Raw genomic sequence first — 24,999 nt, 5'->3', positions numbered from 1 at the left:
GAATTCTTTCAGTTGCCACCAGGGGGCGATGCCTGCAGTTGGAGAAAGACTATAAAGTCTACACAAAAGCCTTTCCCTGACTTGAACTGACTTGAACTCTGTCTATGTTGTCACCTCAGTCGCTCATTTTGGGTCATATTGAAGGAAAAAAGAATCCATTTTTATAAATTTTATTTTAAGGTTCAGGAAAGAGGATTATCTGGGATCAGCCAATGAGCACTTGATTTCTCAGTAAGACCCGCCCATCTCTCGTATTGATGGGAAATATGAGTAATACAAAACTCCAGCATTCACAACAGGACTTAAGAAACTATAGTGGGTGACATCAGTGTGGCTGCATCAGGTCAAATTCAGATTTCACATTCAGATTGTCACGGCTAACGGGGTGAGCCGTGTAGAGGAAATAAATGAGGATACACTCACATAAGACACGGACCTTCACAATAAAACAGGAAACAATTCACGAGGACGCAGACTTGACACCAAACTAAATATACACTAAACACGAGGGCACAAGACACAAAACCTAAGAACAAAACCCTAAACCAGAATAAATTGAAACATAGGATATAATATTCAAAACAAGATAACAAAAGAATCATAAGTCATAATACAGAAGAATACTAAAACATAAGGAACTGAATGAAATGACCTAGAACCGTAACACAGATTCATTACATCACAGATCCATTGCTGAGCAAAATTATGTGACAAACAAGAAAACCTCCATAAAAACTGGAGCGGGTTTAAAAAGACTTTAAGGCAACCAATAAAATAAACAAATTCGTCTTTCATAGCATCTGTATTCCGGGACAATTTAAGCTACCGGTAGGAGTTTTCACCGTCACCATCCTGGTGTTTGAACTGGAAATGCAGACTGAACACTGAATGCTCATTGGCTGATGGAATATTGTTTCCTTTTTGACAAAATAACCGCCTAAAACACAATGTTGTGTTTACAAATACTGAGCTCTTAAAATCAAAAGAAAACAGTTTCCTTGAGGTTACAGGAAGTGAGGAGTCGCCCCCTGCTGGCAATTAACAAGAATGCAGAATTAAGTCACTTCAGTTTTGGGATCTGTAAGCTCCAACTTGGCGCTACTGTATTGTGGTATTGACTAATTTTTGCGGCCACACTCAAGAGGCCATTCGAGGAACAGAGTCAGCATGAGGCTGTCGTTATGAAAGCAAATGCACGTTTCGAGTTCAGTGGTTTCCAAACTGCAGATGCACTGGTTTACAAAAACCTGGGGAAAAAAGGCGATGAGTCATCGTTCTGCATACACTCGGCAAATCTGCGACTTCATGTGCGGCGAAGAGAACGATTCAGGCCTGAACGCTTGACTTCTGCGGTTAGGGGTCGAGGGTGACGGTGTTGTTCTGTAGGTGGGGCTGGTTTGGTGGTAAGAGTCACTTCAGATCAATTGTTGACCCCACCCCCTCCCCAATGTAAGGGGCACTTTCATTGTTTCTATAGATGCTACAGAAACCAGCTGGCTCTCCACAGAGAGAAATGATTGGTTCATTAATCATAGTTACTGGCAGGAAGTTTATGGCAGCAATTATGATAACATTTTTTAAGCACACAAATCACTCGATCCAGCCTCTGAATGGTGAAGATGTCTTAGTTTAACTTTCCCAGTTTGCTGTTACAATAAAGTCTAAGTTGTATTTTTTGTGTGTGGCTGCTATATGACTTTATTATGACTATATTTGCATAGCTAGATTATTAAAATAAAAGACACATGATTAATTTGCATAAAAATGGAACTAAACCACATTAAATGACTTTACAGTGAACAACAGCAGGTGATATGATCAGGAAAATGTACCCTTAGTGTTAGTTACAAAGAAATCCCAACTTTGGTTGTGTATAGTTTATGTTGGCCTGTTAGTTATACAGATCTGAGTTTAAACCCAGAGTGGAAAACATGCTCCACCTATAAGTGTGTAATCCAAACTACTGGAAAGATTTTCAAAGTGTGAAAGCTGCTTTGAAGAATTGAATATCTTCAAATTTTCAATCAAATTAATTATTAATGCTGGTTTCTGGTAGCAACAATAAAGCTACACGTGAAGGTTTTGCAGCTCCACTGAGGACTGTAAAAACATGTAATATGAAATTAACATCGCCTTGAAATTAAGATACCGTCATTAGATGTGAACCTTTAATTCTAAACGATGCACGAAAGTCAGCTTTTTCCCTACTGGTTTTACTGGTTGGTACCACGTATGATCAAACTGGGCTTTATGTTGGTCAGGGTTAAACTGCAACAATGAGTCATATCCTGTCTGGTTTCCATTTGATGCCATGAACGAGAGGAACTGAGTGACACACCGAGGACATGGCACACTCTGAAGGAAGCTCCCATCTTTAAGCATTCTCTGCTCTAAATGTCATCATAATTTACAAATGAAACATTTGTTTTTTATTTAATAAGCCTTTCAACTACAGATTAAGACCATAAATTCATCAGGAGAGCATTCACTGAGGTCAGAGATCAAGTTGAGCAGCAGGCTCGTTTTCTCATAGATTTCCATACCAAATGACTCGCCCCCTGCTGGACATCAGGAGGGTAGCAGTTCTAAGGCACTTTCAGCTAGTTATCTAGTTAATTTCAGACTTCAGATGATAACTGCTTCCATTGTGGATAGATTTTTTAGTTGAGTGCAGGGGCTGACATTAAATGTGAATCCAGATGTACTTTAGGACGCTTTACTGACTTTCGAAGTTAGAGGCTATAGCTGTGGGTTTTTGGCCCGTCGCCCGTGCACCAGCTCCACGCTGGCGTCCGCCTCAGGCCCCAGACGCCAGGCCAACATGACAGCTATTACTTCACACCCAAAACTCAACCCACCCCCCTTATCCTCACCTCACACCCGTCTATTTTTACCGTGGGAGGCGGCTGCTGGTGTTGAGAGACGTTGAGCTGGCGGACACGCTGCTGTTGTCAGGGGAATAAGTGGGTTCAAGAGGTCATCAATGGAGGTGCGGCGCTGCTGATGTCCACGTTGTGTGTGCGTGCTGTTCTGAGAGATGAAATAAAAATTAGTGTGTGTTGTGTGGAGGAGGTGCACGATGTAAGGGTACAAGCTGCGGTGCTGAAGTGGAGTTTTAGTACGTGTTTGTGCTTTAGAAGTGTTTGTGTGTGATCAAGTGTGTTCTGGATTTGTGCCCAACCACAGTGGCGCCACTATGACAAGCTGCTGTTTGAGGTGGACACACACACACACAAATACACTCATGAACCGCTGTGATATTAGAATACAGCGATTGTGTTTTTCTGAAGGCAAACCGTGTTATTTCCCATGGGGCCTTGCCCCTGAGGACAGTCATTTGATTTTTGCATCCCATGAGGCATTGCTGTGGGACTCAGAGCTGCTCTGCAGCCACCAGCTGCAGTGCCGTTGTGTTTTAATTGTGTTCACCAAAGTGAGTCAATAAGCTTTGTGTTTGTTGTGTGTTGTTGCTGAGTTGTTGTTGTGGATTTGTGTGAGCTTTAAAGTCATGTCTGTTAAACCTCTGAAGTCCAAGTCATCATAGTTGGTAACCCAATCCTCGCCCTATATTTTGGAGAATTGCGTTTTGGAAAGAAAAAGTGATTCATGTCAGTCAGAATAATTATTTTCTTTATTTCATGATTATCAAAATGTTGGGAGAACAAATCAATAAAAACAATATTCTGATTTGTTCTTATATATTATGACCAAAGTTAGGACCTTTATTTTTTTATATTAGCTTTTGAGGCAACAGAGAAAAACCCAACAATCATATGACCCCCTATGAGCAGCACTTTGGCGACAGTGGGAAGGAAAAACTCCCTTTTAACAGGAAGAAACCTCCGGCAGAACCAGGCTCAGGGAGGGGCGGGGCCATCTGCTGCGACCAGTTGGGGTGACAGAATGAAGTCAGAATAAAAGACATGCTGTGGAACTCTTCTGAGTTTATCCTTTTGGAATTTCCTCTTCCTAGCCCCTCTTTCAAAATAAAAGCCTTTAGGACAGGCAGTGGCATATGTTTAACTGGACAGCTCAACTGAAAGAGAGAAAAAATGAGGGAAGAATGGCGGAGATGGACAAATGTGGAAAGAGGGAGAGAAAAAATAAAACCGGGGTAGATTATAGACAGGAAGACAGATCCCGTGGTGGGTGTGGGAGGTATAATGATATTACCGGTATGGTGGCCTGGGAAGTCCATAACAGCAGGTCTATCATTACCCCATAATTAGCTTCTGGCTCTGTGGCGGCGGCGGCGGTGAGGGGACATTTGCGTTGTTTGTCAATTGGTAACAGTATTATCTCGCCGCCTGCCACAACGCTCCAGCAACATCATTACAGCCGGCACTCAATCAACAATTACCCCGCCGCTCAAACAAGTTTCAGCTGGAGTTTGGGCCGCTTTCACACAGGGAGTATGTTCCTTCTGCCAAATTACAATAATTATGATTCATTTATAGCTGTGATTGACAGCTGAGTGAGGTCTCATGAAGTCTCTCCCACCTCATCGAGCGCGGTGTGCTGAACGTGGCAGGTGAAGCTGATATTTAACATGTACTGTTGCCTTCTGACAGTTTGGAAAGTTACTGCTCCCCATTATATGATGATTAGACAAGAGTGGGCCTTTCCTCCCATCGCCGCTGTTAATGGCATATTAATTTGCTGTATTGAATGTGGCAGGCATTGGAGGGGAGCGCTGAAACACACATGCTAACTCGACACAGCCTTTCAGTTCACTTCATCTTTATTTAAGCCCTAATGGGAAATCAGTGAAAGGTATTTAAAAAAAAACGGCACATGTAAAATCACTTCAGCATGTTGTGGCAAAAAGAGACATTTTTACACTTACATTTCAGCCGTTTAGCTGACACACTCCAGAGAGACTCACAATGAGAGAACAAGTCATAAAAGCCTCGGTTCCTCGATCACCAGCGTCACACTGAAGTCATTTCCATTTTACATTTGAGCTGCTGCTTTTATCCGCACTGACTAGGAGCTGAAAATCACAGAAAAGTATACTAAATTGACTCTCTCGCAGTTCTCTTTTGTTCTCTGTGCTAAATTTCGACCTCTGTCCAGCCAACACACTTTACAAGACTATTTGCAAATTTAAGGTTGTTGCAGGTAAAATATCTGACTGTTTATCCCATCCAGGCTGTTTATCAAGAGCTTTGTAACACAAACTCAAGAACTATCATTTAGAATAGAATAGAATAGAATTCAACTTTATTGTCACTGCACATGTCACAGGTACAAGACAACGAAATGCAGTTTGCATCCATCCAGAAGTGCTTAAACTATACATATATAGAGAAACTATAAAGAATATGAAATAAAAAGCTATAGAGAAATGTGAACTATGCAGGTTATAAACAGTTGTAGAATTAAAAATTATCGTATGTACAGAATGATTATTTAGACAGTAGTGCAGTTAAGATAAGTGAGATATGTGGATAATTCCTACAGAGGCTATATAAAGTGCTAGTGGTTGTGTGTGTATGTTCAGTCCATGTGTTAACGTGGGTCAGATGTCAGGAGGCAGAGTTCAGGAGTCTGACAGCTGTGGAGAAGAAGCTGTTCCGGTACCTGGTGGTCTTAGTCCGGAGGCTCCTGTGGCGCCTCCCAGAGGGCAGGAGGGTGAAGAGTCCATGTGATGGGTGACTGGGGTCTGGTTGCTTTTGTGAACAATTTCACCTGATGACAAGCAACCTTCAGCAACCAGCTGCCAAACAGTTGGGGACTGGGTGCTGGTAGGGAGTTGGTGACTGGTCACTAGGCCTGGGTGACTGGGGCCTTATTAAAGTCACATATCAAGGTTGAAACACCTGGGAGGAGCTGATGGTTGATCTGTTCAACTGTATTAAAATATCTGATTCTTTATCACGAGTATCTAAATGACTTATTTAACATAAAGTTTAAAACACAGACAAAAATATTTCAGGTTGTACAATCTGCTCTTTTAGATTTTTTTTTAACATAATACACTTGATAATTCAGCTTCTCTCCTCAGCTTTGTTGGCTGTGCTGCTCACTCTCCTGGTTGCCAGTCTCTGCCAAACAAACCACTTCCATGTTGTCTAGATAGTTGTGTTTGGTATGTTTTCTCTCCAAAAGATACTCTTTTGATCAGCTACCATTCCTTCTGAAGGACACACACAGGAAACAAACTAAATCATCTGTGACGAGTAACCAGACATTTTTTCCCAGGCAAAGCAGTTGGGTTTAATACAGTATCATGCTGGTGTATATAGCAGTATACCAGGAGCAACTATAGTAAATTATGGGATTATGGGACCGTTTCCACTTTTACAGGTGTAGCTCGAAGCTAAAGTTATATTGAAGACTTGGAGTACTTCTACTTCTTGTTGGGAATCCCTCTATAATGTACAACAGGCTACGTAAGAAGACAGCAGGACCCAGATATAGTAGCAGGAGTCACTCCCACATTTGATGCCACTAGTCTTGATTTCTCCACACAGTGTGGGCTTTGTACTGAACTCTGATTCAAATGTAAAGTGTTTATTGTCTGATGGGAAATCTTTTCAGTCCTTAACCTGTTCACGTTATTCAGCTTGTTCATCATGTGCACCATCCTGACAAACTGTTGCTTCATGGCCATGTCCGAGCCGGAGTACTGGGCCAAATACCTGGAGTAAGTACACCTGGGATCTTTTCTTTCTTCTTCATCAGCCACAGGTGATTTATGTAAATTTACATTTAATCAATGATATTACTGGATATGCATTTCTTTCAAGTCATAGTAGCTATTGCAAAGTAATTCGAGGTAACAGAGGTAAATGGTTTGCAAATTTTAGTGTGTTTGTGTCAGTCGCAGACCCTTAAACTAATATGCTGTTAATGTTCAAAGTGCACTTAAGATGCTGCTGAATCGAAAAGTAAAAGCACGTCTTTGATGCTTTGGGACTGAATTCCATTTATTTCAATAGGACAGTTTTTTAAACTAAAGCTACCTTTGCAGCACATTCAGGGATCATTGGAAAAATGCATATTTTTGGTGAACAGACCCTTTAATGTACAGTAGTTCATCGCTGGCTTCCAGCTGTGGAGGCTGCTGCTGCTGCAGCTACTCGGTCAGGCCTAACGTGACAGACTCTCTGCGCTCCTGCCTGTCTTTGTACGGTTGAATTGTCACGAGTCGGGTCAAACTTGTTTCTGGGGACAAAATAAATAAGTGAAGGATGTGTGGTGGAGAGTTTTATGAATATTTATTCTGGCTCTCTCTTCCACTCGTCCAGCTTTCTTTTCTTCATTTTGTCTTTCTTTGTCCTTCACTTCTTCCACATCCGTAACTTTCTCTTTCTTTCTGCCCTGCTCTTCGTCTGGACAAGCATTTGTCGTATTTTCTTCCTTTACCTTGTTACTGTCCAGTTCTGTGCCCTCATCCTTCCTCTTTTTTCTCTTTTTGTGATCCTTTCTTTTATTTTTGCTGATTCTTTTCTATCCTTTTCATTTTGTTTCATCGCAACATGACTCCCTTCCCCTCCAATACTGATAAACGTTATCATCCCTCATTCAGGTACACCTTCACAGGTATCTACACGTTTGAGTCTCTCATTAAGATCCTGGCCAGAGGTTTCTGTGTGGGACCGTTCACCTTCCTGAGGGACCCCTGGAACTGGCTCGACTTCAGCGTCATTGTCATGGCGTGAGTCAAACACACACACTCACACACACACACATAGTATTATATAAAAGCTCAAAAGATTTAAAGTGAGAGTTGTTATAAATGAATGCCATGAACAGCTGTAATTAATCAGTAAACTTCCTGCATACTGCAGTACAGAGAGAGGGTCTCAATGCTGTGACCACCCCTTGCCTTTTAAAGAGCACCAGTTCTCCTGAGTATACTTTCACACAGTATTTTGTCTGAACTTAGTTCTTTATGACTCTGCCTGGATGTTTGGGCTCTTTGTGCTACTCTAGAATAAATTTGGGACCAATCAAATGCCTTCCTGATGGATTTGCATGTGGTTACGTGTACAGTTTGTTCTCAGTGACTGTAGAACAGCTGCAGATGGAGGTCAGCGTCTTCATCGATTGTGATTGTGAACCTGCACGAAAAACTGCAAATCGTGTTTACATTTACTGAAACCACTGAAACTCATAGGTAGTCTACTGAATGGACCAAAAAGTCACAGGGTTTTATCTGTGGAACGCGAAAAGCACCGGGCAACATTTTGTCCCTCGGTGTTTCTTAAATTATATGAGAATGAAAACAAAAAAAAATTGCAACTAGAGTTTGTCTGTTGAAATTAAGGTTGAAATTTGGTATCAGTGACACCACACAAACTACACAAAGCTCCTTTGAAGTCAGCATAGCCATAATCGGCAACTTCTGGGACTTAAAGTGTAGCCAACGTTCAAGTACCAACAGCCGCAGTTCCTCCAGTGGCCACTCGAGGCTCCAAAGGTGAATCATGTTAAAATGTTCAGATTTACATAATAAACACATTTACAGCCTGTTCCAATTTTTTTTTCTATGAGGATGATATTTTTAAAGTCAAATTATTTCAACTTAGTTAAGGCTTAAAGTTTGAATTATTAGGGGCGTGGCCTTTTTGACTGACAGGTAAATGGTGACACAGGCGGCTGCTAGGCTTCACCTCAGCTAATTGGGGTTCTTGAACTGGAGCTGTGGAAGCCCTAAACCTGCTTCAGCCAAAGACCAGTGGGCCTTACTATGGCTATATCTCCATCCTCTGATCACTAATATGCAGGTTCTGGTTGCAAATGATATTATCAGTATAAAATGGAAAGTCCCATTTCCAAGGTGCTGTGGTAACTGTTTCATGTGGTGATCAGAAAAACAAGCAATGGGTTGTGAAAGTTGAATGCACTCTGTGACGATCGGCTGATGTGACAGTGGCAGCAGGACCGCGTGATGAAATAGCAGAACACCAGTCATCCACCTGCCGTTCAAAGTGTGGCACCACCGGAGTCTAAACCTCAGTTCTTACATGAAAGTTTGAGTTTGAGCAACAGCAGCATCACAGATGAAGTTCAGCTTGTGTTTTTAGAAAAACGCTCCTATTGCACACGGATATTTTAGCAAGTTCATTTTCACAAAATCAAGAAAGAAAGATGACAGAAGAAAGAAGAAAATACAACAGAAGAAAACTGCTTGGATATAAAAGAAGCAGATTGAGGCGGTGGGCTGGTAAAACATGGCCTTGCTGGATACACAATTTAAAACTCAAACAATAAAAGATGACCAGGAAATTGTAGTGATTCTGCTATTTCATGCTTTTAATGGAATAGAAAAATAAATAAATCTGCAGAAATGACCAGAGTTAATCAGACAGCATTTTCCTTTTTTGAAGAGAGGCTCAGAGCTGCAGAGCAGCGTGGATGACGTGACTCTGTTGTTGTTCTGAGCGGATTAATGCTGCGGAATTAAAGAATAAAGGCGTGTCTCACACGAACTTAGATATATGTTCAGTTTCCAAAGCTAAGCAGAAGACACATTTGCAAAGTAAGGAGAAAGTCTGACTTTGTGCTGCCAGTTCAAACTCTACGCCGTTAATAAGCATAAGCCTGACCGGCGACGACTATCGCTGCTTCTTGAGCTTCTTCTTCACTGGGAACAAATGACATAGTACATTACACTTATTTACTGATTCTTATGCTCGTCTCTTTTACGTTCCTCAGCAAAATATACTTGTCACTACTAAATCAGCTTCTACAGCCAGAATATTTACACGACTAATAAACTGAAACTTCTTATGATGATGATCACACACAGCCTGTATCGTTTTACTGAAAGTAGCCTTAGAGACGTGGTTTCCTCTCTCAGAGTAAAAACTGCACCTCCTTCTGCACCAGACGTTATCGGCTTCTTCTCCAAGCTTCACGAAGCTCAGCTTTGAGGTTCGGGTGTAATTGTACAGACGAGCAGACAAACATACATGGAGGACTAGCATGACATCCTGAAAGGGGACAGTTTCCCTATTTAGGCTTACTATTGAAAACTTAATTATACTTTATAACTATATAGTTGTGTAACATTTTAAAAGCTGGACGGGGCTAAAGCATCTACTTCCACTCCTGCAGAGGTGGGGTGACTGGAAAAGTGGTGGAGCCATTTTTAAGGGGGTGAACAAGCTCAGCCTGTACACACTATGCTTTTTCAATTGATTTTAAACAATGAGTCCTCCTAATACTTTAAAGATTCACTGTGAGCCTCTTTTTTTCAGCCCTGTAAGTGGACTCAGTGACAGATTCACTGGAGTCAAAGAATCTGTGATTTCTGTTTTTTCACCCTCTCCTGAGGGCTGCTTATCAGCAGCTCGTTAGAGACAAAAAGATTCGTCTTCCTCGATTCTCTTTTGCTTTTTGACGCTTTTCTAAACAACCTTGAGATTTCTTTTCACACTGAGGTCATTTTCATCTGACCAATCCGACACGCACTCTGATGAAATGTTTTGTGAAGCCATTATCTCTGACTCTGGACTTCATCTGTTTTCTTTTGCTAAAGGACAGAGTCGTGGGTGCTGGAGGAATATTGGCTGCACTTTTTGTGGATACAAATGAGCGTTCACCACTCGGGCATTTAATTAGAGAGATTTGGAGAATGAGAGTTGGAACAACCAAATTAATTTTGCTCTCTTTATAGTCTTCGCGCTTGTGTTCTGCAGGTCTTTTTCATTTATTTCATGGAATGCGTTGCACTTGCATACACACCACAAAGGAGAATTTCTTAAGACTTCCTGCACTTGCTAGTATAGGATTTTGTTTTAAATCTTAGGTTGGATTTTTTTCTTATGATGGTGAATATTTTAACACGACCACAGTATGAGTAAATGATGGCTTGTTTTGTTGTGCAGGTTATTGTTTGGGGTTCGTTTTTAAACTTAACTTGAGAACACCCTTCTCTTTCTAAAACACATTTTTCACGTATACTAAAAAAAATTTTTTTTGTAGGAAAGACATCACAATAACAGAGGTGACATAAATACCGTCACCAATATTGACTGCATACTTGTTTTAAATTGGGGAAATAAAAATTAAAATCTTTCAAATAAACATCAACAGCAAGAAACAATAAAAGGCACAAAAGAAATGTCGCCAACAAAAGAGACAGCAGATCCAAAGCGAGATGAGTGAATATTTTATTGGCTGGATGCTACTTTTAGTGAATAAAGCCATTTTACGGTGTTTTCATAGAACAAAAAAACAGTGAAGTGGTTTCCTCAGTGACACTCTTGCATTTCCCAAATTACAGGTTTAAAAAGCACGAGGCTTCTCAAACCCCTCAGCACATAATCGACTGTCAAACCATCAATTCAAGTCAAGAAAAAGACTCCAAAGCTCTGAGCCTCTTATTCCTCTTAACAATGTTGGTGACGCCCGCTCTGTGAACGACATCCTGCCGCTTTGTTTCACAAAGAAAAAGAGCATGACCCATCCACATCGGCAATTGACTGACTGATGGAAAATCGCTGCAGTTTGGTTTGCTTTGTTATGAGGTGGCGATCAATCAGAGAGTCGATTAGCAGTAGGCCTGCGGCGAGGGTCGCCGGCGGGTAGATGAACAGTCAGAACGAAGCGATCGGATCAACAGATGATCCTGAGGCTCGGCTCGCGGGTTACAGTGTGGTGTAATGAAGCGCCGTCACCCCTGCCGTGCACACTGTAAATTGAAACATTTCATGAAGGTGCCCTCAGATGATGGGATGCCAAGTCTGTCGAGTCACATAGTACAACCCTGATGAGCTCCCATGAAATCCCCCAAAATGGTCTCACTTAAAGGAGAAACTCCCCATTAAATACAAAGATGATCCGAATTCCTGTCAGCGAGTCAGAGGGTTTAAGAAAACGCAGCTGTTGTCTGGATTACATTCACTGATTCGACCATGTAAGGGAAGTGAAGTCCTTGGCATTCCAGAGCAGGAACACGTGAACATTTAAGTGTATAATCATACATTTTGAAGACAGTCCTAGAGTTATTGGAAGAGTTGATGTAATTTTTTCTTAGTGCATCAACTATAAAGTTAAGAGAAAGAAATTATAGTTGGAGCTGGAGCTGTGAACTTTCAAGCTCTGGACTCAACCAGACTAGCTTTGCATGATTCACAGTTCAAAATAATCCTTATTTATCTTACGCAGTGCCTAAGTGCAGCTCTTTAGCTCATCTCTGTCTGAAACAAGCCAGTTGACTCCAGCCCCTTTTTGTAGAAACAACTTCCCTCTGATTGGCTGCCTATGGTGACTGTAATGGGGATATCCCTCCAAGTGTTTGTGAAGCCAGTCTTCTGGCTCTCAGGTGTTACCTGAAACATTCAGTCATGATTAGCATGAAGAGGCAGCTCCAGAGTGGAAGCTATAAGGCAAGAAACAAAGAAAAGTTAAACAAGGCTGAGAGGTTACACAGAACAAATGAAAATGAGTAAAATAAGACAACCGTGTCCTTACTCCACCTCCACACACACACACACACACACACACACACACACACACACACACACACACACACACACACACATGTCCTTGAACTGAGGGATGTCCTGCAGTCAGATGGATCTTTAGCAGGACAAGAACACATAAGTCACCTCTTCATACATGACACACATGCGCACACACACACACACACACACACACACACACACACACACACACACACACACACACACACACACACACACATGTCCTTGAACTGAGGGATGTCCTGCAGTCAGATGGATCTTTAGCAGGACAAGAACACATAAGTCACCTCTTCATACATGACACACGCGCACACACACACACACACACACACACACACACACACACACACACACACACACACACACATGTCCTTGAACTGAGGGATGTCCTGCAGTCAGATGGATCTTTAGCAGGACAAGAACACATAAGTCACCTCTTCATACATGACACACGCGCACACACACACACACACACACACACACACACACACACTGAGAGTGAAGAACATGTTAAGTGCATATGTTAATACACACACACACACACACACACAACATGTCTCAATAAACACACACAAAAGAACTCCGCCCCTGACACATCACCCTTATGCTCCAGAGCTTTATTAAAACCAGAGTCATGGTCAGTAAACACACACACACACTTTTTGATTGATGCCTTTGACCCCTCCCATCGAGTCAGGATTCCCATAGTAACCAGGATCATCCCCCCCCCCCCCCCCCCCCCCCCCCCCACACACACACACACACCCCTGTGTTACTGATATTGCTGGAGTAATGACATGTTAATGGCTGCCATCACCACACCGGCAGCAGCAGCAGACTCCACAGTCATTTCCACAGCATTAAAGCTGCAACGTTTGATGCGTCGTATTGATCCATTTCTCACACTAAATCATCCATGATTTAATTAAAACACATTTGAAATTACTACTGTAAAGAAACGAAGCACTAATGGAGCTGAACAAGCACCATCACACGATCTCTTACTTTCATTCTTCAGTGGAAACTGATTTAAAGCAGAATTTTCCTCTTTTATAGCACAAAACAGATGGAGGAACTCAGATTTAATGATGCAAATTCTTGAGGTATAAAATGATATTCACACTGGAAGAGGAACAAATTCTGCAGCAAAGACAAAAAGGTTGAAAACGTTGCCGGTTGATGAGCATTTAGAGAAAAGACAAAAAGATAAAGGCTTAAAATTACAGACCTGGACTACAGTCAGTACTTTAAAAATCATAATTATGATCAGTAAAAATGAACTTTGTGTAGTCCAAACTTGTGATACTAGAGCAAACAGGAGAAGAGTAACGTTTCTGATGCAGGAGTTCAGTGAAAAGTTCCTTTTTAAATAAACATCTGTTTGAAAATTAAAGGGAACTGAAGGTTTTTATGGTCCATATTATAACTGCTAAATAATCTGAGAATTTGAGGCTTCCAAAAATTTAAAAAAAAAATCTAAATGGTAACATTATATTATAAATACTGTTCACATATGCATTTTTAATGAAATATTTGATATATAAGATAAAATATTTTTGTTCATTTAGTTTAAAAAATCTGTATAAAGTTTATCATCTCTGAAAACTGCTAATAACCACTTAAAATCTCAACTTACACAATAAAAATCTTTATTTTTTACATTTTAGTCTGTATAGTGTTGTCATGACAACAAAAATGCCAATACTTTATTTACCAGTATTTATTACTAGCTTTTTTTTAAAAAAGCTACTTCATGTTTGGTCTTCAGAAGCAAATATGAGAAATCGATCAGTGTTCTATTATTTCTACTTAATAGAAGAATAAATTGTAAAAAACTGAAAAGCATTTGTCATATTAGGTATTTTTCTGATTTGGTAAAACTGGAACCTTTCAATAAAATGGGATGTGGTGTTACTCGTACATCATTTTTATCACTTGAAACAGAGGAAGAAGGAATTTAATCTAATTTCATATTCTCAAGATTACATTTTTAAAAGACACAGTAACAAAACAACAAACAAAAATAACAACAACAAAACAACCAATGAGGTACATTCACATAAGGCCTGAACTGGTTCTTTGAGCCCTCCATTGTGAAGTGTCTCTGCTGCCACTGCTTCCATCAGCTGGTCGTGACTTCTTGCATCTAAATGGCGTGTTCTGACAGCCACACCTCTCGACGCCTCCTTGGTAATTCAATCAGCCTAACAGTCAAATCCGGTGAAATATGAGCCGTAATGGAGGGCCGTTAGCAACTGAGTATCAAATGTCTTGAGCTAACTGGGGCCCCAAAATGGCCGCTGTTGCCTGGCGCCTTTTGGCTCTCAGGGCTTCGTCTGACTCGATCTAAAGAGGGCGTTCATAGCTTGGGTGTGGCTTATGTCTCTTGTTATAAACTTCTTTTTTTTAGGTTGTTGTTAAAGATTTGATGTTTGTTTTATATCGAGTGCAAGAGCAGATTTTAGTAGTTTTTTCCCCCTTGGAGATTCATACTGTGGATGTTGATGTAAAAGTAAAAAAAACACTTTTATTCTAAGTTTACCTTGTGCAGACTGCAGCTTGATTGAATTGATGAGTTTTAACAGGTATAAAAACCAAAGGAAACACTGTTGCTGAGATGCCTGAAACTCCTTGTTTGTCATCCAGGATTGTCTTCTGTTACCCGTCTATATCACCAACACTTTTGGAAAATCCCTCCATGGCTAGCAGTTTAGCAGGTGCTGATAATCAAATTGGGGCTGGGTATCGTCACTGATTTCTAGAATCAATTCGATTCGATTCAATTTGAACCGGTGAAATTTTGCCTCAGACAGTCAGAAATATTATAATTCAGATCATGCATCAGTACATTTCCATATTTTTATATCTATAAAAAGAAACCTGACACATGCGAGACTTTATCAAAGTGTGAGCATCACAGCAGATGCCTTTGTGTCAAAGTACCTGAGGATAAAACAGAAAAACATGAAGGAAAATTAAGGATTAAATTAAGGATTAAATTTGTTCAGAAGCCTATTGAACAGCAGAAATGAGGCTTTCTTTTTGGAAGTAAGTAAAAGGAAAAAAACAGCGTCCGACAGCGCTGTAAACAGTAGACTGATGTGTAACAAGCAAGCAAATAATGCAGAAAACAGATTTTTAGAAGGGAAACTGTTCTTGAAATACAGAGAGAGAGCTGTGCATGAAGTGTGATTTTATGGTGGAAGCAAAACAGGAAAAGTCAGAGGGAATTCATGACGATGTTTATGTGAAGCGTAGTTTGGATCTTCTTTTGCTGCTGGTTCAGTCAATATTGTTTGGAGAGAGATCAAACAGCTTCAGAATCAGCGCAAAAAGGACGTAAACACAAAGCGCGGACCCGCCGAAACATCAGAATCAGCGAGCTGTCAGCTTTCAGCCCCGACCGTGTCCGTGCCGTCGGGTGAGAAAGGCGACATCTCACTGATTCTGATCTGTCGGCGGGTCCGCGCTTTGTGTTTACGTCTTTGTGCAGAATCCGTGTTCCTGCTCTCATTTACTGTTTTAGCTGTTTGGTGGTTGTTGAAATTTTGTGAGGTTGAACCTGAGCTATAATAGACAGCGCTTCATTTGGAGAAAACCTAATGCAGCATCTTTGGACAAACACCAACTCTAAAGCATGGTAGTGGAGGCGTGATGATCTGGAGACATTGCAGTCATTGGGTCAACTATCAAGTCTTCTGTATACCAAAGCATTCTAGAGTCAATTGTGAAGCCGTCTATTTGATGCCTTAGGGTTGACTAAAACTGGTACCTCGTTCCAAGCATGGCATCTACAACAGAATGGCTGAAAAAGAAAATAATCAAGGTGGTGCAATGACCCAGTGAAAGCCCAGTATGGGCAGAAATCTGTGCCATCAGAAACTGAATTTGAATAAGTTAGATTTGAATTTGAATTGCTCGGATTGAATCTGAATTGTAACTTGAATAAATGCTTTTAAAAATTGAATTTCAATTAGCCTAATTTGAAATTCAATTTATTGGTTTGAAAATGATCATCACTAAATTGAAATTGAATTTTATATTTTTAAAGTGAATTAATTTGCTTTGAAACCGTATCTTATCCTTTAAAAATTTAGCTCTCGAATAATTTCAGATTCACTTTCAGTTCTACAATTCAATTTCAGTTAGACTAACTATTCACTTTAGCTAAAGTTATTAAGTTAGCTAAAGAGTTGGGATGCTGTGTAAGACATAAATAAAGCTAAAACACAAAGGTTTGGACACCGTTTTGCATGTTTCCCTACTGTAGGAGTCTCTGCAAGCATACAGAGGGGGCACTCTGAGAGGGTCCAAGATGACAACTTTGAAATTCTACTAGAAACAGTCGATCATAATCCAGGGCAAACTACGCTAAATTAGCGTTTTTAGCTAACAGCTACAATAAACATAAAAGTTACCTTACGGCTATCATTTGTTAACATGACGCTTGTTCTTATATATGCAATGCATTTATTACCAACCTGAGAGTTTATCCGCTGGTCATTCGACATGACGAATGACTTCTGAAGTCTTAATTCAGCTCAAGATGCTGTAGATTCCCGTCAGTAACACTTTCAGTCCGCTAGTAAAACGTAGTTCTATTAATCTGCGCTTGAACCGGAACCGGATTAAGTCCCAAAAAACTGAATTTTGGAACTGAAAATGAACGGTGAGAAGTGAATCTGAAATTATTCAAGAGCTAAATTTTTAAAGGATAAAATACGGTTTAAAAGCACATGAATTCATTTTCAAAATATAAAATTCAATTTCAATTTAGTGATGATCATTTTCAAATCAATAAATTGAATTTCAAATTAGGCTAATTCATATTCAGTTTTTAAAAGCATTTATTCAAGTTACAATTCAGATTCAATCCAAGCGATTCAAATTCAGTTTCTGATGGCACAGATTTCTGCCCATAGTCCAGACCTCAACCTGGCTTAAATGCTCAGACAGATCATCAAAGGTCAAAGTAATGGCCACAAACCTCAATGAGCTACATCAGTGTTGTGAAGAAGACTGGGTCAGAATTCCTCCACCATTTGATAAACTGATAAAGTCATATGGAAACAATTGCTTAACATTATTGCTGCTAAAGATGGTTCTACAAGCTTCTGAATAGTTGTGTGGTGTACTTGGTTTTCCACTAGTCTACATAGAGTCCTGGAAAAATGTTTTTATATGGCTGTATCAATTTAAAGAAATTGTAGTCAGTGCTAACTGTAGCCAGTTGTATTGTAGTCAACTCATGTCAGTTTGCACTGACATGAGTTGCATAATCCTTTTGGGTGTTTTTTTTTTTTTTTTTTGCAACTGCTAGAAAATGTTGATCAATGAATATCTGATCTTTTAAGCTATAACTCTGAGCTGAATTTTAGCTTAAAATATAGGTAATTTGTTTTTTAAGAGCAGGTAAACTCAATAGGTAATAATAACAGTTTTTCACAATTGTTTGGATGTAGTGTGGATCATTTAGGACTGGCTTATGATTAAAAAAAAAGTTTAAAAAAAAGTAACGGTTAAACACAGAATAATGTGATGTTTAGAAAATTTATAAACAAAATGTAAACGTCCTGTAAACTTGACTTTTTTAAAAAACTTCTTGGAAATTTTCCTTTACAGGTGTGTAACAGTACACCTTAATTGCATGACCTGTAGGGCTCACATATTCCAAATAAGTCAATTTTGGGTGGTTTAAAGTCACGGCAGTATTTTCAGACTTTGTTGTGTTTCTCTTCCTTTGTTGTTTGTTGACAACCATCACACTGCCCCCTACAGGCTGTTAACAGAGTTTATCAAAGTAGGGAACCTGCAGGCGCTGAGAACCTTTAGAGTGCTGAGAGCCCTGAAAACTATCTCAGTCATCCCAGGTAAGGGCTCACCACCACCACCACCAGGGGGCGACAAGAGACATAAAACAAACAAACTAGGAGACAATTGTAATCGCGTTGTGAACGTCCTCTCTTGTTCGTCCCATGTCTGCCGTGTCTTGCAGCTCCAGACCCCACCCACTTCCCACTCCTTGCCCAATCGGGGACCATAGGTCCAATCACCTGATCTGCATTAAAGGAACAATAAAGAAGGAAAAATCAGATATGTCTAAAAGTTTGTTAACAGGAGAATCGATGGCAACAAAATGCCTTCAAGTTGGGATATTTGCTAAAAAAAAATCTGACGCACTAAACTGGTTAATTCAGTGTCCATTCCAGAGCCAAACACAAACAAAAGCATTTCTCATGATGAACTCTTAAAAACATGTCCTGTTTGCTGGATTTCTGTCTTTTTTGGCACAAAACTGAACATTTGATGTTTGAAGTTAGACAAAAGCAACCCAAAGGCATTTTTTTGGTTCTGGTATCTGATGTTGAAAACACCACTCTGACATTTAAAATGTAACTATTTATCAGTTAAAGTTTACTATGTGGATACCCAAAAATACTATGTAAAAAAAACCAAAAACCTTACAGGCATTAAAATATTAAAGTGCTTGACCGAGTTGCCTTTTCTCCAGTTTACATCCAAATCCATAGCTTTGAATACCTGATTTCCCCTTCTTAACAGTCGAGTCTCTGGCTTGATCCTCCAGTGTTGCCATCCGACCTGGCCTGTCTCTACTGTATCTATTTCTGTCTCTTGAGGTATCTCCACCTTTCTATCCCTCTGTGCTGGCTTGCTGTTCAGTGTGGTCATACCCTTCTGTGTGTGTCTGTTTTTGTGCTTTTGTCTCCCGGCTTGTTGCAGATATGTGACTGAGTTTGTGGACCTGGGTAATGTGTCAGCCTTAAGGACGTTCAGGGTGCTGCGAGCGCTCAAAACCATCTCTGTCATCCCAGGTGAGACCGCGAATGCAGGGGAGTGAATACCAAACGCACTCCTCCCAATCTGCTGGAAGCACTAAGTGGCTGTGTTTGAAATCTCATCCCGCATACTACCTACTGATAGCTCTCTACTTCATAACAACCACTTTAACAAAGTAAACAGAGGTAGTATGCAGGAAGAAGCACCAAGGTTTTTATGCTAATTGGTTGTGAGTGGAAAACAGAGGCTTAGCAAACAGAAACAGCTCTTGGCCATGAGTCAAGTAATGGCACAGGAGAAAGGACTTCCAATATTTAATGCTTCACCATACAAATCAGCATAAATTCATACTTAGCTTTAGAAAACACAACTATTGTCTACAAGGTGTGATCACGAACTTTTACAAGACTCAAAAGACCCTACCTGATTTAAATTTGGTTGAGCGTCCCTTCAAGGCCATACCCTTGTGCACCTCTGGACTTCCACCAGCTGTTATCCAAATTAGCATTCCCCAGAAGACCACAGCTCCCTGAAACGTTGTCCTCTTCCCATAAACCAATTCAGATTGTAGGGCAGTAGACATGCTGGGAGTGGTCCAGGGTCACACTAAGGGACTACCTGAAAAAGGTTAAAGGTCAAATTTAAATCAGTTGTGATTTTTGAATGTTCATTTTTTCCATAAAGTTGCAAAACTTTATGATTGTACCTCGTAGAAGTACACTAAATGCTTGCTCAGTAACATCATGTCAGTGCTAAATCCTGCAATAAATGTAGGATAATAATCCTACATGCACATAAGTTAATAAACTAAAATGGAAGATATGCCATCATGTGAGCAACTGGGATAATATTCTGATCCTGTGATAAGGAGGATAGAGTGTAAGTAATTCTTTTTCCACTGCAGAAATTTGAATAACACACAAAGTGGGACAAACAGATACAGAACTGACCACCTGGTGCGTCCCTTCACCCCCTCTGTTGCTTTTGTTGTGGAAAATTCACCAGATTCACTACTTGATGGGGTCTTGTGGCCATAAAATTTCCAGGGGGGGTTATTTGTGTTCTTGGACAAAAGCGTTTGTCTGTCCAGCCTCAAACCTAAAAATTTGTTCCTGTACACAAAATAACACTTTTAAAGGACAAAATAAATCTGGAGAGGTTGTTGGCCGAGTGAGTTATTTCAGTGAGTTGAAGTCAAGAATTTGACAGAAGTTTTAGTGATTACTAATTATCATTAAAACAAAGTTGGGATTATATATTGAAATGCCTTGGTTAGGTTTAAGTTGATCAAAAGTTTGCCATAAGTTGTTGCTATAACTACAGATCTCTGAAACTGAATGCCACTATTGTTGTGGTGCATGTGCAAGCACCCTCTTTGAGAGAAGATTGCTGCTTAAAAAGGCCATTGAGAGGGCAGGTGTACTCTTCGAGTTCGGCCAATCAGCACTGTGGCCCATCCAACTGTTTTTCCAGGGGTTTTCAGAAGTACCCACGCTGAAGAACATATTTGCTCACCTGCTGGTTTCTGCAGTGGAAAACAACCTGCTAATTAAGCTTTTTACGCTATTCCAGTAGTGAAAATGCTGACTATCCAAAAAATGGCTACCCATTTTTTGATCCAGTTGCTTATGGAGTTTATGCTTGCCAGATACAGCTGACATAATCTCCCCTAACCTATTCTGCTGTTTTTGTTTCAGCCTGTGAAGGAAAAAGCAGCAGTCTGATATTAGGAAACACTGTATTAATAAGACAATGAGTTGTTTTATGTGTTAGGGACTTGCACTTTTTACTTTTGTTGGTCTAAAATTACACACAAAAAGCTTAAAATGAGTAGCCATGACACATAAAAGGTCGGGGAACATAGCAACACTCTTTGCTAATGCACTTAGGAGATATCTACGTCACTTAAACATTCCCAGCACACTTCAGGAGACACCAGTTTATGTCCACAAAGACACAAATCAATATGCAAACTGTGCAGTTGGTTATTCAGATGTCCTGCTGGCTAGCCTCTGTATGTTTCCACTGTGCATGTTAGCATGCAGTGCTAACAGCATTGTTAACATGTGATGAAAACATTATCGTGCCATGTTAGTGGCTATGTTATAACAGTGTTTAATCACATGTTATAACTTTAGTAAAGTAATAGCACCATGACAGCATGTCAGAACTGCAGCTTAGCTTTGTCTAATCCCACTTTTCATTAGTTTACAGACACCTCCAGGTTAACAAACAAAAGTTGATTCTGTGAGACAAAATCTTTGAATATGAAAAAGTAATAGAAAACCTATTTGAGCTGTCTGTTTCTAATGAAAGAACTAAGTCAAAAAAAGTGCTAAGAGGTGATTTAAAAATCTATAAGAAACTGGTGGTTTCTTTGGTAAGACTTGGCTGATAACAGTCGACTTGTCTGCACCCTTTGTGTTCTGAGTGTGTTTTTGTTCCTGCTGTTTTTACCATGTGTTCATGTGTGTGTTAGTGTTGTTATTGTAGTATTAGAATGGGGGAGTTTGTGGTCTGTTTTGCTGTATTTTGATGGTGATTATTAGCCTACAGTGACTTTTCTTCATCAGCTGCTCATGGGTGAAAACCTGACTGTTTCCCCCAAAATTTAACAATGATTGACTAAAACTTTTACAAAATATTTAAAATTATTGTCATCTGAAGGAATATTTTCAGGTTTTCACCTAACAGGAATGGAGTATTTGCATTTTTTATGCTTTCAGTTCATTGATTTGTTTTTTCCACCTTCATGCATAAAGATGGCTGTCGTTTAGTTTTACTTTTGTACCTTGCCTGTGCATAAAAACAAAAACAAAATAACCTTTACACTCCAAGTCACAACTGACAATAAGGAACTGTTTGGAGAAAATCCCCTCTTTGCAATTTTCAAAGAGCCATTAATCTCATATAGAATCATACCTTAGACGTAATTGGACCTCTGAGAGGTTGAAGTTAAATATTTGAAGGCATACTGCTTTGATCATGTCATTTAAGCTGGCTGCCATCTTCATCAAGTTAGCAGGTTTCAACATACCCGCCATTCATAGACCAGTTACACCAGTTCTCAAAGACTTATTCAACTATTAACCCTTTCTGCATCCCTGCGCCCGCGGCGGTCCCTCAGGACTGAAGACCATCGTTGGGGCTTTAATCCAGTCGGTGAAGAAGCTCGCTGACGTGATGATCCTCACGGTCTTCTGCCTCAGTGTCTTTGCACTTATTGGCCTGCAGCTCTTCATGGGAAATTTGCGGCAGAAGTGTGTGCGGAGCACGGCACACTGCTTCAATGACACCTTGCCAGCCAACACCTCCTTCTACTGCAACAACAAGACCTGGGCCTCAATCAAAGACTTCACCGAACATGAAGGTGAGCATTTAATAAGTGAACGAACAAGTTGCTTGATTGATTTTCACATAAAGATGTTTAATTTAATTTGTTGCACTGGTGCAATTAGTTAGAAAATAGAAAGTTCATCTCTTGTGTCATTACTGAAGAAATTGATACTAGGAGGTAAAACGTGACATGGAACCAACTTCTGACCATCTGGAGTCTGTTAAAGTATCACCCCAACCTCTGGGTTAGCGCTAAGACCTCTTGTTAATCAGGGCTTGTGTGGACATGGTGTCTTTAGATGAGACTGAAAAAGTTTCTTCAGAAAGCTTTTGATGGATATCTGTTGTGAAAGATTGAAGGAAGTCTGTGTCTGGCTGTCCATTGGTCTCCCTTGGATTGTGTCTTAATTATGCATATTGGGTTTGGGTTTAAAATAACATATTTGGATGACTGCATCCAGCTTCCCTTTGTGCTCAACAGATCAGACCACGAACCTTGAACTCTTTATAGCTTGTGGCATTTTTCTTTTTATTCTGAAACCTCCAAATACGCTTTTTACAATTTCCAGGGTTTAGACAGATCCTGAACATGGAATATTATTTAGAAATATTTAAAGTTAAATACACTTTATACATCATTGAATTTGAAGCCTTAAACATAACGTTGGCTTCCACTTAGGCTTTTGTTGTATTGTCTAAATTTGTTAATTAGTATATGCCGTATGTTGCTTTGCATTTGTTTCACTTTTTATATGCTTGTATGTTTTATATGCTTGTTATCTAAACACTCTAACTAAACACGTAAGAGAGCTATACATACCAGTGGCTGTTACCAGTACTACACCCCAACCAAGTTTTGTTTATATTAAGGAATATTACCTCAATGAGGGTCTATGAACCGTATGGTCAGAAAGGGTTTCCGTGTTAGACGATTTGAACGTATCAGTACTTTTGGATTCTCTGTGAGTGAAAATGGAAATGTCAACTTGTCAACTCCATCTTTGAAGATCAGTCTGTATGACTTAAGAATGCAGTGCTGCTTCAGCTCGGTCAGGGTGGGCTCCTTTTGTTCCAGTAATCTAACTTTGTTAGAGCTAGAACAATGTTTCAAAAGTGGAAAATAGATAAAGCCACCATAATGTTACGCACTGGTGAGTGCAGTCCAATTTGGACTCACCATCTTGGTGTTTTGAGCCCAGATGTAATGATCCAGGGGTGGATATGCCTGTTAAAACCACATCGTCACTGGCTCAGGACTTTTGATTGACAACATCGCTTGGATAAACCTCCTCCCTGATACAAAATCGAGTTTATATTTTATTCAATATGATCCAAAATGAATAACTGAGACCATAAACTCAACTTTTTGGAAAAACAGGTATTGTCACCTGGTAGCAGTAGTTAGCTTCACTTCTTAAATCCAGAAGCTACGTCTGCAGTCTATACCATCTACTGTACTGTGCAGAAAATGTCCAGTGCACTTCAGGAAGTGTGGCGTTTTTCCAGGGAAGCACAGGAGCAGCCCTTCTCTGAGCTGGTGGACCTCATTTAGAAACATCATTAGAATTCATCTCAAGTTTTAAATGAATTGAGAAGAAATCAAATTTGTCCATGCTTTGTACATGATAGCCCCACAGCTCACCCAGTGTCCTCTACACACCACAAATTCTTCATCTTGTGGCGAGATTTTTACATTCCTGCTTTATTAACTTGCTGCCATGCAATAATATTTTTTCCATGTCACCACAGGGGCTCTGTACCATTTGCATATAAATAGATAAACATTTCTGTGGCCTGCTGGGGACACCACAGGGGGCTCAAGAGTTTTAAATCCTGGTATCTGTGGTTTACTGCAAAAAAAAATTGCAATAAATAAATAAATAAAAGGACATTGCAAACACCAAAATTACTTGTTGGCTGGAAGATGAGACGGTCACCTGCTTGTAGTATGTTCTGGAGAGAGGGGTGGTGTAAGCGTGTGTCATGCTGCCGTGGCGACTGCTGTTTCTTAACGGGGCTGGACAATGTCATGTTGCTGCTGTAGTTACAACTGACGTCAGTGAAGACACACACAGACCATCAGGGATGTGTTCAGCCCGTCCGACTGGGCACTTTACACACACGGAGAGGGCATGTGCCAGTCATGTCATAACACACATTATGTGGACTTCCATACATCACACGCAGCCACAAAACCCACACAGAGACAAGCTGAGGGCTCAAATTGTGGTCATAAATATTTTGTACTTGTTAATCAGTTTTGTATGTGTAAAAAGACTTTTTTACACATACAAGACTAAGAAGAATTTTGACCCTATTTTTCTTCCTTTCATCTGATTGGCCAATGTCATGTCAATCACAAGTTTAACAATCCAATCAGAGAACAGCTGGGTTTGGCTGTCGGAGGGGTGCATTATGGAGCTTC

At 40.1% G+C, this 24,999-nt stretch overlaps 1 protein-coding gene across 1 annotated transcript in view; it reads left to right on the top strand.

Moving 5' to 3' along the window:
• LOC146625992 (sodium channel protein type 3 subunit alpha-like) overlaps positions 1 to 24,999 on the top strand; it is a 206,402-nt gene that overhangs the window by 5,613 nt on the left and 175,790 nt on the right. The window contains exons 4-7 of the mRNA XM_085363113.1: positions 6,560 to 6,649; positions 7,535 to 7,663; positions 19,182 to 19,273; positions 22,366 to 22,608. Of these exons, the coding sequence (XP_085219239.1) occupies positions 6,560 to 6,649; positions 7,535 to 7,663; positions 19,182 to 19,273; positions 22,366 to 22,608 (554 nt within the window). The remainder of the gene's footprint in view (positions 1 to 6,559; positions 6,650 to 7,534; positions 7,664 to 19,181; positions 19,274 to 22,365; positions 22,609 to 24,999) is intronic.

The sequence above is a fragment of the Diplotaxodon limnothrissa genome, linkage group LG9 (genome assembly GCF_057381915.1).
Source record: "Diplotaxodon limnothrissa isolate DT_005_m linkage group LG9, D_limnothrissa_male_GT1.1, whole genome shotgun sequence".
NCBI lineage: Eukaryota > Metazoa > Chordata > Actinopteri > Cichliformes > Cichlidae > Diplotaxodon > Diplotaxodon limnothrissa.
The sequence above is the reverse complement of the archived record's forward strand: the minus strand, read 5'-3'. Positions and strand labels throughout refer to the sequence as shown.